The 16,244-nt window shown below is 44.8% G+C and overlaps 2 protein-coding genes across 3 annotated transcripts in view; one reads left to right on the top strand and one right to left on the bottom strand.

Moving 5' to 3' along the window:
• RECQL5 (RecQ like helicase 5) overlaps window positions 1-16,244 on the top strand; it is a 36,512-nt gene that overhangs the window by 8,512 nt on the left and 11,756 nt on the right. The gene's annotated exons all lie outside the window — the stretch shown is intronic.
• SMIM5 (small integral membrane protein 5) lies at window positions 324-16,083 on the bottom strand. The gene is made up of 6 exons (XM_065647993.1): window positions 15,770-16,083; window positions 9,774-9,917; window positions 9,247-9,391; window positions 7,476-7,630; window positions 4,785-6,096; window positions 324-1,006 (listed from the first exon to the last, which is right to left on the bottom strand). The coding sequence occupies exons 4-5, from the start codon at window positions 7,600-7,602 to the stop codon at window positions 5,975-5,977; spliced, it is 249 nt and encodes an 82-aa protein (XP_065504065.1). The 5' UTR covers window positions 7,603-7,630; window positions 9,247-9,391; window positions 9,774-9,917; window positions 15,770-16,083; the 3' UTR covers window positions 324-1,006; window positions 4,785-5,974.

A 16,244-nucleotide genomic window follows, 5' to 3' on the forward strand; every position in this document is an offset into this window, starting at 1 on the left:
CTAATTAGAAATCATGTGTCTCATGCTTTTTCTTCCCTCCCTCAGCTCGGTACATTCTTCCTACTGTATAACATGCCATATGCATCACAGAGCCACATCTTGCAGCACCACTGACTGGCTTCCCTGCTCATAACTGTACAGGAGACTAAGATGCTATTTAAGGGAATGCCACATTGCATTTCTTTTTTACATTTTGAATTAATACAGTTCTATTCACTATGCAAACAGTGAAAGCAAACCTGAAACTCTGACCTTGCAAGGTTCTAAATAAGAACAAATGAAGACAGACCTGCATAATGGCAAGCAAGTTTTTGCATGGTATATTTAGGCTATTGTCTGAGCATGACAGGAGAACAATGGTATAAGCTGCTTTTAGAGAGTGGGTTTAGACAAAGCTTTTACTGGTCAGAGTTTCCTGTTGCCTACTTGCAAGATGGAAAAAACCCATGTAACTGTAGCAGCGGAAGCATCTTTGTCAGTTTTAGGTGGTGACTGATCATTTGTCACCTCTAACCGGTAGTTTTGCATGGAAGATGAAAACCAGGCAGAGGTGAGTTGACTTTGGTATTTGGCTAGTCACGCAGTTCCTGAATACAGACAGCCTTATGTACTGAGTTTGCTGTGGACTTGCAGAACAACTTGCTGGCATTGGTGCGTTGCTCTTGATGCGGGAAAGGTGCATGAGGAGAAATAACCCTGGGAGAGAAGATGAGAAGGCTTTCTATGAGCAAAGCGATGGGGTTGTAGCTGGGCTGATTCTTGCTTAGCTGCAGGGCTCCAAGTACTACATCTCAGCTTGGCTGTTTATATGCGACTCTGTCTGTGCCTTGGAGATGAGCAGCACCCAAAGATGCCAGCAAATAAGAGGAGAGCAATAAAAACAAGGCAGAAAATGCAAATCACCACTAGCCCTCCAAGAGCCCAGTCACTGGTCAAAATCCGATTCTTTAGGTCTTCCAGAACTGAGGATACCTCTTGTGCTGGTGACATGCTGGCTTTCACCCTGCTGGAGGTAAACAGAACAATATCAGATGTTGTTGTGTCCTCTCAGCGCTCTGAGCCACAGTCCTGACACCAGTACAGGCACGCATGCTGTCTGTGCCTGCAGGCATCCCTCCTCCAAAAGAGAGAGTCACTCTTTACCGAAATGGAAGCGTAAACCAGAAGAAAGATAGCTGAGGACAGTTTCATAATCAGATCCACAGAGAAGAGGAAAGCTGCTGGCTTTACAAGATTTTGTCAGTTGAGATTTATTTTAATCGTAGTTTATCAATGTTTTAAATAATATAATATAGTATCTCTCCCAGCATGTTGAGTATGAACCCCTCATCTCTGTCAACTGTACAACCTACACAAGAAAGACAAGTATTCAGGGGGAGAACTTGCTTGATACCATTGGAAAGATGTCTAAAAGGGAGTTGGGCACTTAAACTCTGACTGGAGATTAAATGAATGTGTATTTAAAAACAAACAAACAGCCCCACCAACAGTAAGCAAAGATCTTCATGTATAACTTGTTGCTCCCATAGGGCTTAGAATAGACTAGTTATGTAGAAAAGGTCTCCTGTTAACGGAGTTTGCTTTAGTAACTTTAGATACTTTAGTAACGCTTTCTTAACCCTGCACTAGAAGTGGAAGTTTTCCTCCCATGACATAGTTGGGTCCAGCAATGATTTAAACCAGGATCTCAGTGGATTCTATACACTTGCTCTTTCACTGATACTTTGCATAATGACATGGCTATCAGCTTTCTGAAGAACATCCAGAATCTCTTTGCAAGTATCTTGTGGTTTTACCAAAGCTTCTTTGCTTCTCAAGGGAAAGGGTGGGTTATTTCTCACACTTTCGCACAAATATGACTGTGCAGACATAATACAGGAAGACATCTTAATTATTTTTGAAAATTTGTTTGACTTGCTGCCCCTTACATTTGTATTCTTAATACTGTAAGGAAGAAGATTAACCGTGTAAAGTGTGTTTCATCCTCAGCAACTCACATTTGACCAGGAGCACAAGCTCACACTTTTTCAGTTTTATGAAGGTTTTGTTTCTTTCTCAGCAGCCAAATATATTCAGTTCCTGCTTTGTTTCCTGGACTGATGGCAGATCCCTATGCCTGGTCTCTAACCAACAGGGACACAGGACATGAAGGATGTTCTGGATAAAAGGAGGCAGCCTAGATATTAGTTCTGTAGGGCCAAAGGCAAAAACCCTAGAAAAGTTCCTGTCTCTTTCGCTAACCACAGTTAATCTCCCAAAATAGGAAAGCTGTTTGTGATTTTATAAATACCTGAAGCTGTTGTGTTTGTAGTAGGTGTTTCTTCTGGTGCCTCCTCTGCACCTCCTCTAAGAGATCTTGGCCTGTGGTGAGGGACCCCCTGACTGCACCCGGAGACTTGTACCATGGAAGTCACCTGTTTGAGCTGCAGTAAATGATTAACAGCTGACTTTCTTGCAAAGGTGTGGTTAATCTAATCAAAGGCCTTGAGCCTAGTTCAAAACACCTAGTTCAGCTGTTGTTCAGACATTTCTTCCTCTCTATGGCTTTACCCCCTTGCGCACCTGTTCCAGTGCTTAAAAAGGCCCCCTATGTCCTGACTGGGAAAGGCTGCAGGTTGTGGTGGAGAGGAGAGGGCTTTGTTTCCTGGTTCTGTACTGTGAGCTCCATTAGGAGACTGCCATATCTAAAATGAGCCTGTGAACAAGACTGTCCTCCAGTTCAAACTTCATCTTGACAGTTCAGGTGGATGAACTCATTACAGAGCCTTGCACTGCTGTTAACTGCAATAAAACTGACTCCCTCATGCTTTTGTAACTGAAGAAGATCAGAGGGATGGTGCTGGAGAGAGGTGGAAGGGAAGAAGGAGGAGAGTGGGGTGTGCGAGGCTGCACACATAAAAGGAAGATTGTTTTTCACAAGCCAAACAAATCACTTTGAAACCAGGGGGATAATGTTACAGAACAGAAGCTATTCCATGAAGTCGTCAGTAAAACTTCAACCACTTCTGCTGAGGGCAATGGCCTCACTGTCTCTTTTAGGTTCCTTGGAGAAAGAAACTATTTCAATACATATATCATCAGGACTGAAGTGTCTTCCCTTGCAGTTCCTTCTAGGCCCACTCAGGCTTTCACAACACGTACAGAAGTCTTGCTTTTGTCTGTGCTCCTCTGAATCTGCCTCTGCTTTTTGAAACAGAGAGGATCCATCCTCACTAGTGCTTAGGGTGTCCCAGGTCCCTTTATGTGAGTAATGGTTGAAGCCAAAAACACAAAAGCTTGTGTGCGTGGTGAGCAGGGACCCAGAGAGTGGCACATTTCTAGACAACAGAAACTGAGGAGCTGGAAGAAGCTGGGGGTTTGCTGGGCATCTTTCAGACCAACCTGATCTGTCACATGCAAGAAGGCAGCAGACCCCACCCAGCCCAGGCAAGCAACTGACACATCAAAATACCGAGTACAGGAATAGTCCAGCTGAATACAATGGTACAAAATAGTACAAAGTAGAACGTTAGGCCTGTGAGGTCCAGGCAAGTATGTAGAAATCAGTCCAGGGCCCCTTCTCTATGTGGTGGCTGCTCCTCAAAGCCACCTGAATTCTTTAGAGAATTGCTTAATTTTCTCTCCCTCTCTTTTTTTTTTAGACAATGCTGTGTTTATTCTCTGTTTCTAATTCAGGAACTTAACAGTGGCAGAGATAAGACAGGAGCCATTTCTCTTGTCCCCTTCCCTGGTATCTGTCAGTGGTTTAACTTGTACCACCACTGGGAAACGCGTATTTGTAGCTTTTCCTGTCATATAAGGCCTGGCAGCTTGTTCCTAGTGACAGCGACCTGTCAGTCCTTGGGCTGTTTCCAGCCCGCCGAGCTCTCCCGACGGTTAGCGCGGGCTGGTTCCGTGCTGCTGCAGCATGTCTCAATGGGATTCTGTTAACTCCTGTAGCTGGCACTGTCTAGCACAGGCGAGGAAAGAAAATAAGCTCTGTTCTTTCACAGTTCTTGTGATTTAACTGAGATACAGAAACATTTGTTGAGTCTGTCCCCTGAAAAAGAGGTTCTGAAAGTTCCTATGTCACCTTGATTGTCACTTGTTTGTAAGTGATGTGAGCAAAAACATAAGTAACAGAGAGATTAGTGTGACACATCTCTGAATGTTAATTAGACTAAACTGGTGCCACGCTTGAGCTTATCCTCCCCTAACGTATTGGTTCGGAGTAAAAGCTTTGGGACAGCGTCATAAATGCCAGGGCTTTGTTAGTCTTAGTGTAACTGTGAGTGTTCTCATACTAGTGCAGTCTTCTGTTGGCACTTAGCAAGTTGGGGCTCAAATATTGACTTTCTAAGGAACATCCCCATCTTCTGCTGGAAATTTTTTCATTTTTATTAATTTAAAAGTAACACTGGTGGTTTGGGGAATACTTTTAAAATTAATTTTTAGACTATTCTCTCTGTTGCTGGCTGCAGATTTATTCTAATGTGCCGCTGTACAAAAATGCAAACCACCTAAATCTAGTTTATTTGCAAAAATTAAAGTGCATTAAATAAATAAGAAGCTACTGATGTATTGTGCTTTTTACTAATTTGGGTGCAGGCACCAGAGAAAGCTTCTTCAGAAAGTTTTCATTTTTTTTGTCCCTTCTGAAGCATGAAGAATATTTAAAAGCCCATGGTTCTAAACTTGATGATACTTTTATCTGTAGGTAGATGTTGACTCTGGTATATATATGGGTTATCCCTTTGACACCTCTACATGTAGCAGCTGGAATACAAGGGTAGAATATGACTTACCTATACACACGTAACTTTTTATACCTTCTCATAAAGGTGGTTGTTTTCACATAAGGGGCTCAGTGCCCGGTACAGTGGTAGGTGCAGGATGACGGTCTCTTTGGCTGTCCCAGTTATGAAAGTCGTGGCCTGCGCCACAGCCTCGTACTTACGTAAATCCCTTCCTGAAGTTCACTGAAGTGTAAACCAAACGTACACAGTGGCTGCAGCATGGAAAAGGGATTTATTTGCACTTGTTAACTTCAGCCGGACAGCTCGTTCCTGTCTCCGCTTTGTTGCAATGCCCACTGCCAGCTGCTGCGCGCACACCCTGCAGTGAGGGTTCCCGCGCCGCACGTCAGTCCTCTGCAATGCCGTTGTGTATGCTGACAAACATACCTTAGGCACAGTGTTTATGTCCACTAAAATAAACTGCACACAGTGCAGGGAGTCAGGCACACGGGTCCCGCCAGTAAGGATTGGGGTTTTTTTCATCTCCTGTAACTCCCGTGCTCTTTAAGGAAAATTCGCCTGCAATATGCAGAAGGGCAGAACTGAATGCCATGCCGGGGGGAGAGAGCGAGCATGTTTACCAGGAGAGTGATCAAATGAAACCATAATGTTGGTGAGTCCCTTTTGCCTTCATCTTTCTGTTTACCAAGAGTATTGCACGTGATCTGATTTTTCTCTTTGGGAATTTCACATCACCGTAACACTGATGAAATAAAGCAGGGAGGATTTGTTACCAGCTGGACTCGGAGCCTCAGCTGGCATGTCTGGATCAGAAGGTCCATGATTTGTTGTCTTCAGCAGACCTCTCCGATGAATGTGTCCCTTGCAGGTGGCTTTTAAGAGAGCAGGTTTTCCTGCTCACAAAGGGAATTCTTGGCTGGCCCAGCTGCAGGGCTGCCATTGGGAAAGTGTGTCTGTTTTCTCAGCAGCATGTGTCCACGCATCCCCACCCACCTCCCAGAAAAGGGAAGACAGTGATGGTGAAGTAGCGTTACCTCTCTGATCGCACCAAGGAGCTCAGCAGTGGCTGTCGCAGAAAGAAGGAATTTCATCCTGTGATTTCTGGTCCTCTGAGTCATGTTAATTAATACTGTTGTTGCCATTTTCAGGGAGCTAGTGCAGAAAGTCATTCTCATAGGACTGAATCATAATGTCCATGTATGTCCTTGATGGTAGGTTGCGTCAGCTCTTGTTGCACTTCATGAATGGGCAGCTGGGCGGACTTGGATCTTCCTACGTCTGTGGTCGGGACGTCCATCGCAGCCACAGCAGCTGTAGCAGCAGCAACTGCAGGCAATGATCATGAGCACCAGAACAGTAACTGGAAAGAGAAGCAAAGAATATTGCTTCATGACATAGGAGTAATCACTGGAGAGTAACCCTGTGTCTCCTCCAAGTCATTTGGTGAGCAGAAGAGTGGACAAAGCCTGGTTTCTTGCTGGGTTGTTTTTTTCATATATCCCCACCTCCTTCCTTCTAAGTCCCTGCTCCTTTATATTAGTTATCTATTTACTCTGGACTATCATTACTGGATATTTCATGACCTTAAGAGCTATGTACCAAACCAGGTGGGGGTGTATCTCTACCTGCCTAATGGCCTTTGGTTTGGATATGTCACGCAGTAACTGAGCTGTGTGCCTGGAAAGGATGGAGATCCCACTCTCCCCACACTCGTGTCAAAAGCAACTTGAGAGGATTTGATTAGTCAAACTGGCAGTTGCATTCCTGAAGAGTGTGTACCCTTCAATGAGGATGGATATTAATGGCTAGGTTGGCTTTACTCTTTCTTCTGTATTTAGCTTGAAAAAATAGGTACTTCATATGCAGGGGTTTGTTTCACAAAGCAGTGGACTAACTTACCGTTATTCTACACTAGGCATAATGGTTGGTGTTGGGAGAGACATGTTTCTCTGGAATAGAAAAGGGTGTTTAATCCTGCAAAGCACATAAGAGTGCATGAACATGCAGGTGTGTGTGCATGTGTTCCTTAAAAGTCTGGAGCTGGACTGCCAGGTTACCGGACCTGTAGGGAACCGGCTGTAGGTATGAAAAAAATAAAGCAGCAGGTGTGTGTTTCTGAATTCCAGCCCAGGGAGGAGTGTCCAAGCTGGATCCACACCCTTCCTTTTGGCTGGGAGCAAAGTGCACCTCTCGGAGGGGGAGGCCCTGCCTTCCTTCCTGCTTGTTTTCCCATTGTCTAAACAAACTTCTTCCCCCTTGATCAAGCAGCTCTTTGTTATTCCTTCCATGCCATCCCCACACAGAGCAGCAGGAGGGATCTTGCCGTTACCAGAGGAGAATAAATAGGCTCATCTGAAGCACGCTGACTTCCACAGGAATGACACTCAGTCTCAGACTTTAAGGTCTTCTGTGGCAGTGAGATGCCCTAATGCCATTTGTCATAAATTATCTCCTATGCATCAAAACATTGCAGCAGCTCAGGGATGGTTAAAATACTGGTGTTTAAACTAATACTTAAATATGAGAGCTTTGAGGAAAGCTGTACTGTTGCCTATCATGCTCTTTATGAATGTAGAGATACACACAGAGTATTAAAAAATTACCTCAAAATTAAACAAGGCCTCAAAGCACAGCCTGGAAAACAACTGCCAACGCGGACCCACCAACAAAGATTGTGGAGCAAGCTGCCCCCCTGGAAGAGACATCCTGACAGCCCTTTGCCTCTACCGATAAACTCACCAATAAACAGAAGAACCACACAAAATGACACAATCTCCACCGGCTCAGCCTTGGGCAGTCTCTGGAGCTTAAGGAGAAACCTCTCACCGATGGCTTGCATTTCCTTCAGAAAGCCTTCAGAAGACATTCTTGGTTCAACCTCTCCAGGCTTTATGCTGTAGAAGAACCAAACAGAGAATAAACCTTTTCACTGACTAATGCTAGGAAGCTGCCAGCCTTCTTATAGAGCTGGTGATCACAAGGAAAACAAGTTTATCTGGTCTCAGTCCTTGTTACCAGTAGCTAAGGTGGAGGACTATTAATTGTCTACGTGTTTTGGCACTGTTTTAATTTCAAAATCTGGCTTTGAGGGCGCTTTTGTCAGCTGCACTGTTGAGCAAAGGCAAAACAGTGTTTCTTCTAAAAGGAGGCTTATTTCAGCAGGCACAGAGTTAGAACTGGACAGTGCCTGCTCTTGGCTTTCACTCAATGAAAGTAACTTTTTTTTCCCCAGTTGTGCTAACTTGTCCTTCCAGAAAAATGCAATTCCAACCCAACTTGAATTCCAAATGCTGAACTCCATTGGAACATACTTTTCAGTTGTTTTTACAGAGTAACACAAAGCAGACCCCTTTGAAAACTTCCTGCACTTTCAGCTACAGAAAATCCCTTCAAAAACTGAGGCACTTTCTTCAACACCTCACTACAATACTACAGTACCATTAATAATGTTTTATCAACCAGTTTTACTGAATGGTGATATTAAGAGGTAAAGTCTGCGTTCACTTGGGACAGCTGCATGCCTTTCAAGTTCTTACGGATGACTGCAAGCTTTATATGGTATGCTAAATGTAGCTTTTTTTTCTTTTAAGCCACAGTCTGTTCTAACGGAGCAATATATGAATTGAACAGTGGATGTCCAGACATCACTGCTGGTGATGAGCAAAGCAAAAGCCCCTGGAGCTCTTGTGGAGCTAATCCCTCACTAATCTTACACCTTCTTTATTCTCAGAAAGAATCACCAGAACTATTGTTACTGAAAATATTAGCCTAGTCAAAGTTAGGTGCCTCAGTTTTGCCACCAATATTTGCTGTTCTTTTCCCCTGTGAGCAAAATTTTGGAAGGCATTGCAACAAAGAAAGTTGCATGAGAGCTATGGAAGTTGAAATTTTGCTTAAGTCAGTAACCAGAATAGGATATTGTTGAGAAATATCCATAGTTTTGCCTGAAACAAGTGTTTGGACAGGTCAACACTTGGGTGGATTATAACTCTTATGCCATTATTATATCAGAATGTACTAGCTTGTGTGTAATAGTCAACTCTGTATTATGGAACTTGAACATTGCAATTGAATATCCTAGTCTTGGTGATAACACAAAGCCAAGTGACAAGACAGTACTTCCAGAATAAGCCAGCAAGTTCATTACTGTACATCTGGTTTGGTTACCCAAACAAATGGATGCTTGGAGTTCAGTTTTTCCAAACACACTGAGGACAGAGAGACCTTGGCTGTTTCTTTGCATGCTGGGCTTAAACACTACAGTGCCAAGTTAAATTACATTTTGTATGTTTATGCAGCTCAAAAAGGGTTTTCTTTGTTCTTTTAAATCCAAGCTACGGAATAAAAATCGGAACCAGCTGGTTTCGTAGGGATGGGGGTGGATGGAAAATCTACATCTACAGAAAAATCTCTGTGCAACTTAGCAGGGAGGAATAGCTGTGGCCTTTTGACCTGAAAAGGTCACTTTTGAGACTAGAGTTAAATAGTTCTTTGCGGACGACTGCCGTACCCCAAGTGAGCTGCTCCAGAATTGCTGCTTTATCCTTTGCACGGTGCTGCGGGATTCTGTGTCAGCAAGTTTCCAGTTTTGTTTCCATTCCAAGAGATGGCGGTGCAGGCAGAGGTGAAGTGATTTGTGTTTTCTGCTCTTGGCTCTGAAAGAAAAACCTTTTTTTTATTAAAAAAAAAAGAAATAAGTATTTTTGGCTCTGACATTCTGAAAATGTTTGTTCCCTTTGGGGGTGTTTGTGCCTGCCCAGAAGTTCTCCTAGTAAGGAATCTGCTGTAAATTTTTGTACTATGCTTTGGGCCGCACCAGAAGCAGCAAGTATAAGAGCCAGGAAGTGAAGTTTGGAATACAGTGTAAAATTACTGATGAGGATTGTAAAACTCCACATAGATTAGCAAAGTGTCTAGCCTAAAATGATAAGAGCTTGTCATCTCAGTAATGGACATTCCTCTGCCCCATGGTACCTGATCTGGAGCTAAGTGAAGGAGTTTTTAGTCTAAAACTTGTAAGGAATGTTGCTTGTTTACCTTGGTTTGAACTTCTTCAGGGTCGAAGTTTGATGTTGGTGGTGCAGTCTCCGACGTACCTGTGAGGAGACAAATGTTTTTCTGCTCGACTGCACTATTGAGTGCACGCTGGTTCCAAAGGCTCTCGCTGGTTTGGGATTTCTGCTGTGGAGTGTAGCAAAAGGGTGAGAAATAAATCACTTCTTAAAAAAAAAAAAAAAAAAGTAAAACTCCTTAAGAAACCTAGTTATATTCCTGTACTTTTGTATCTTCCATTCTACTTGTGGTGTGAAGTCTTTGGTCAGAACTAGTTCTGATTGTGATCTTTTTCCAACTGATTTCAGCAGAACCAAGATCTTACACTAGAGGTTGGCATAAGGGTAAGGCCAGTGCTGTGTGACTTAAACAAGTCTTATGCATGTGCCAGGTGGTGCAGGGTATTTGTTTGAAGCAGTTAACTGTAATGATTATTTTAAAACAGGCAAGTCTTGAGAGATTTGGATGTGCAGGTTGTAGGTCTTAACTGACAGTTTGCTTTCTAAGACTGGAGTGCTGTTCTAGAGCCAAACAGCCACCCAAGTTGGTACCTCACAGATTCTGTGGGGTTTGGAGCAAACTTAGTCATCTGTTAGTGTTTTTCTCAACTGGGAATTTCTCCTTGCGCATCTCCTTAAAACCACATCCGCTGAGGATGGGAACGCTCCAGAGCAGCAGAGACATGGCTGTTAGGGCAGCAAAGCTGGTGGAACTCGTTACAGAAGAAATGCTGCATGACCACAGTGCAATGGAGTCTTCACGACACATTGTCAGCCTAATGTCATGGAGTTTTGCTCCACTGCTGTAGCTAGAGATCGTGTGAAGTGAAAATAGCGTGAAGAGAGGCAAGATGAGAAACTCACGTAGAAAAGAAAGTGAACACAATGCTAATGTCTTTTGACAGGCAGTTTGGAAGTTCTTGCTGGGGTGGGGTGGGGTGGGAGCCTGAAATTCGTGGTTTCAGCTGTTTCTTCTTCTGGCCGTTCTTCAAAAAATAACTCCTCTATCTAGTGTTGCCAGTAGGACTAGATCTTCAAATCTTTCTGCCCTCCTCTATGTTACAAGGCCTGGCAGGGGAGGGAATAAAGCAAATCTTTTAATTTGGGTTTATTTGTTTTTGAGAAAAAAAGGCCAAATCTGCCGTGTGCCATGAGTTGAGAGCCAGGGTTGAAAAGAGAGAGCACAGAAATAATGTCGGGGGATGCCTGACGTGCGGGAGTGCTGCTCTGCTGCAAGGATTAGATGATCCTCTAAAACCAAAGAAGCGTGTTCTACGTTTAGGGCTTCTGTAGAATTAGATTCCCAGAAAGTGCTAATACTTGTTCTTAATGCAGATTCATCGTGCTCTGCCCACTGAATAAAGCTGCGAAAATTGCCATAATAGCACTGAGGTTATCTTTCTAAACTGTTTTAATGGGCTTATGCCATACTGAAGCACTCAAAGAAATTGGCTGCTCAGCCCTTTTAAGAATAAAGCCATTAAGTGGCCTCAATCTAGATATTGAAGAAAAAAGCCTTGGTCAGGGTTTCTCTGTACTGTGTACTGGCTGTGTGTGGTGGCTTCAAGCAAGAAGAGCTTTGTGATGGCCGTGTAAGGTGGGGTCCCACACCCCTCTGTCCTCCTGAAGCTAGTCAAGTTGCTGTCAGTATTTTGGAGTTCATGTAAACGGATTCGAGGTTTTTTTGGTCTGTCTTTGGACTGGAAAGCTGTATCCTGTCTGCGTGTCTACGCTGGTACATCACAAGTTGAACTGTGGGAAGTGCGTGAGCTTGAATTTACTACTGAGGAATGAGACACTTGTTTAGTCATAACCCTGGTGGCATCTGAGCAGCCTATTTCAGTGCAAAGAACATGAATTTGAGCTTGTGGTTTAGCCCCAGGACTGGAAGTTGGTAAATGCAGGCAGTCTTCCTGGCCTGCCAGCGATGCTTATGGGTTATGTGACTTTGGATAATTCGTCCCACCCCTCTCTGTTGGGTGACTTCATCTCTGCAAAGTGGCAGAACATGTAACCACCATCAGAGGTTTGTTTGCTAATTTGTTGTGTGTCCAAGTCTCTAACATGCTCTGGAATCTTTAGATACAAAGACCGTAAGTCCCTGGTTTTGTTGCAGTTACAAAATGGGATGGCCTTGCCTTGCCTACTGCTTGTTAGACTTCAGTCTCTGAGCCCGTTAAAGATTACAGTGGATGAAAGCATGGCTTCCACTCTTGGTTGCTCCTTACTCAGCCACAATCATTGACGTGACCCCAATCCACAGGTTTTATGATAGTCCCACTGAGAATCTTGGCTTGCGTGGGTTTGTTGCTATAGTAATCTAAAAATGAAGACAAAGCTTTGGAGGGGGTAATCTGTTGGTGGTGGCCTGGAGCTGCCAATGCCTCTAGTCCTACCGCAGCGAGGAAGGTGAAGGTGAGCGGGATGTCCCCCACTGTTCTCGTTGGCCGGACCAGCAGTGCTCCACTGACCTTACCAAGTAGGATGTCCCTGATGTTCCGAAGCAACCATGTTGCTAGGGCAACGTTCTCATCACAGCATTGTCTTTTTCACAAGATCGCGGCTATGGAGAAGCAAATACTTGGTGTTGTGCTTGCTCAGACAAGTCAAATAAGTTGGTTGAAACTGGATGGGAAGCCTGTATGGATTGCGGTAGGTTATTTGGTAGGAAATCTTAGAAGGCAATCCCAGCCTCATGGAAGTGGAGTGCTGAGCATCGGAAAGGGAGGGAATGCTTTTTGTTCTGGTCTAAAACTTTAAAATAAACTCTTACTGGTTTTGGCCACTTTCTTATGAACATGAAGGCATGGCCAGTTCCTAAACTTACCAGCTTTGTTCTTGGTTCCTGAAACGTGCTTCTGATTTCATATGGATAAGGCTTCCTGTCCCAAACCAGTTCTAGGTGTTGTTACAGTTCAGATGCATTTTGGCAGAACATGTAATAATTTCTCTACAATTGTTTATTGTTCTAAGTTTGTAATGTACTCTAGAGATGAAAAGGGCTATAGAAATGTGGTCGTATTATCAGCGCATGGCTTTCCCTCATTATTGTTAATACAATGTTTGCTGCCATGACTGTAGTTGACCAGCCATGTGAATTTTAACTATAGTTCACAGACAAGCCCTTTTTTTCCTAAAACAGGAGTGAACGGAGCCAGACAGACCTATAATTCATTCCCAAGCAGATGAAAATAGTTTCCAGTATCAAGAGAACTCAGCTTTTTAACAGCACACACCCAAACTGGTAAACTGCAGCTCGATGTCATGGGAGAACAGCTTTGACTTTGTCAGCTGGTTTGGAAAAGGCGGCCACACATTCTTTCAGATTATAAAGCTGCCCTAACTGGGTAGCCATTTGGCTGGAATACCCTGTCATCTCCACCACCCACTATTTGGAGATTGGTTTTGAGGCAGCACCGTGAACGTTCCTTCCCTCCCCTACAACCTAATATTAGATTAATATAAAAAGACGCTGAATCCCCTGCAATAGCAGTTCGAGAAGCCGAGGTACCCACCAGGGCACTGAGCTGCGAGTCTCTACACCTCTACAGAACACGCTGGTTTTCTTCAGTCCATCCCACAAACAAATCCACAAAACCCCATGAGGTAATTCCTCACTACTAGGCCCATTTTTAAGAAGTGGGGAAACCAAAGCACAGAGCCATCCAGTGAAAGGTAAAGGTCAATTTTAAAAATAAACCTGTAGCTCTTCTACAAGAGAACTTTTTTTAGGGTTGCTGATGCTCGAATCTAGCTTGAAAGTCTATTCTAATATTAGCAAAATAAGCATTTCCCAGGAAGCTGACAGAGAGGTAGCTGTGTGCCTGTGAAAGCCTTGTAAATAGTTACTTCACAGACCTACTGGGATCTGTCAGTAATTTGGTGTTTGAGGTAAAGCAGCTGGACCTGCCTGAGAGTGCTGGAAACACCTTCTCCATCTTCTTCCAGCCACCTCTGTGTCCTGTCCTTGACTGGCCTCAGACCTACAGGTCTCAAAAGTTATATGCATTTTTGAGCTTTTTGAAATATGCTGGTCTAATCCTAGTAAAGACGCCACTGGGGTGCAGGAACTCAAAACTGAAGGCTCCAACAGCTGCTTCCTTGGAAGAAGCCGTTTTGAACCGCGTCAGCTGTGCTTGCAGGGGAGGTGGTGGAGGCGAAGGTGGGTGCTGCAGCTTTTTACAACCCAGCCGTCCCTCCTGCGGCTCTGCAGGCTGTGGGGCTCAGGGGCTTGTGTGACACGCAGGTTCCGCGCTGTCCAACACGCTTTATTTTGTACCCCCGCTCCCATAACCACTCTTGCATCGCAGTCGGGCTCAGAGACCCGTGCACTGTGCCAGCTGTAACACAAGCCATGTCCTGCTTCTTTCATCCAGACATGTGTTTCATATTGCTTATCCCCCCCGCATATATACAACACGGCTGTGGCTGGACAAGCCCCCAGCCAAACCCGTTAAGATTTTCTTTTGGCGAGGAAAACTTGGCGTGTTTCTCTGCCTCCCTCCCCTGCCCTTCTCCCCTCGCTCCTCCCTCCTTCCTTTTTTTTTTTCCCCTAAACTTTGTTTTTCCTGTACTTTATTTGAGAAACCATCTTAACTGCAACAAACAAGCTACAGAGACCCTTCATTAGCAGGGTGGAAACTTCCCTCCATCCCCTTTGAACGCAGGGCTAGACTGGAGGCATGTGGCTCTTAACTACTACATCTCGCACAGGCAGTTCCAATTCGGTGTTTGTACAATACGCAGATCAGACAGACCTGCCCTCCCTTCCACATTAATGGGAATGGAAAGAAGTGGAAATACCTGATCCTTAACATTCCTCCCTACAGGCATGTGTAGGATCGGGAAGATGTCTGTGAGAATTGGCTTTCTGCCTCTCCCTACCTGTTTGTAAACAGCTGACGGCCCATGCGCCTCCTGGAAGAGGCAAAGGGTCCCAGCTCAGTGCTGGGAGCTGCAAGAGCTTCCAAACAGAGTAATCAGCGTCAGATGGCAGAAAATGGGGGGTTATATGGTCAGTCTCCTTGCCAGCCCCCTTCCCACACCCAGCGGCAAACGGAGATGGGAGCACAGGTTGTGGGACACCTCTCTGTCAAACCCAGGCTACAGTGGGTAATCTCACATATTTGGGGGTTTCTTTTCTTTCCCTTCTCACTCCATTTAGACCTCGTGGTCTCGTTCCTATAAACCACAGACTATGTATGTGTTCTCTCAGAGCGGTGGTTTCTCATGATGTTTTGAATAGTAAACCAGCATCTGTGCCTGATACACTGACTGATTTTTTTTTTTAATGCTCTTGTTAGAAGCTGTGTAAAATCTTTCCATTTATTTCTATTGAACACAGATGCTTTACTTGCACAATATCCTAGTTCCCTGACCAGGGTTTGTTTCCTAAGCTCTCTGTTTGCTTCACGATTTGGGGGATAAAACTTGGCTCCAGCTGGGAGGAGCTCTGGAGAAACGCTGTGGCTGGAACCCACTTGGTTTCACACGCGCTTGCCTGCGCTGGCAAATACTCGCTAATGGCACATGCACTGCTCGTACGGAGCAGACCAGCTCTCTTGTCCACACTAAGTATTAATATATCAAGTCATCCCTATGGGGAATGCCCTGTGCGAGACCTGCTTATCAGCTAAGGTCACATTCCGTAGCAGCAACAGAAAAAGGAGCAGCCAGCCTTTCTAATCAGCAAAGGAGCTGCTGACCTGGGCTCCGAGCGTGGAAGCAATGCAAGGCTGCGGGCTCACTGCTTTTGTTAGCGGCACGGCCGCAACGCAGCTTTCTGCCATCCTGTTGAAGCTTTTCTCTCACTACCTTTGTTCCCGAGTGTCCCTTGCAAAGAAATTCAGGCTAGCAAGCTCTGCTCAATGGCCAGTTCTGCAGTTCAGCGCACAGAGAGCTACAAAAGCTCCAGCTACTTGCAAACTAGCTGAATGTTAAGGTGCTACGGTTGACCGAACACCAGCAATAGCTCAGCCTTACCCCAGCCGTGCCGCGAGCTCTTCTACTCTTCTTGTTTTTCTTTCAGTCTTCTTAAACTTTCACGTCATCTCCCCCCTCATCCTGGCTCGCCTCTCGCTCCTCGCTCGGCTCCTCTCTGCTCTGCTGCTGACAGCCAGCTGTTGTCTCTGCCTTTTTTTTGTTATTGGTTGTCCTGGAGATATGAAGTTTCGTGTTACATGTGTGCCAGAGAGGGAGGGCGGGCGGCGAGGAGCCACCGCGAGCAGAGCCAGCGCTGGTGCAAACCCCGCCGAGCGCCCAAGTGCCAGCACTTGTTGCTCGCTTCCTCTGTGCATCTCCTCCTAGCGAGGTCTTGTCTGTTTTTTTTTCCTTTTAATTACAGCATTTTCTGGAGGGAGACCTGAATTGATTCTCTCCTTGCAGTAGTTTGGGTGTGTGTTAAAGCAATTAACTTTTCTTTATGCTGCCCAGTTTCCTTCCAGCTCCCAGGGGAAGG

This window comes from Caloenas nicobarica, chromosome 18, assembly GCF_036013445.1.
Source record: "Caloenas nicobarica isolate bCalNic1 chromosome 18, bCalNic1.hap1, whole genome shotgun sequence".
In the NCBI taxonomy this organism is placed as follows: Eukaryota; Metazoa; Chordata; class Aves; order Columbiformes; family Columbidae; genus Caloenas; species Caloenas nicobarica.

What these genes read in the sequence shown, in the direction of transcription:
- SMIM5 (XM_065647993.1), bottom strand. Translation starts at nt 7,602, where the DNA reads ATGTCTTCTGAAGGCTTTCTGAAGGAAATGCAAGCCATCGGTGAGAGG. An exon ending in TGTGGTTCTTCTGTTTATTG is followed by an intron (nt 6,097 to 7,475) that starts GTGAGTTTATCG and finishes TTCTCTTTCCAG; the next exon opens with TTACTGTTCTGGTGCTCATG.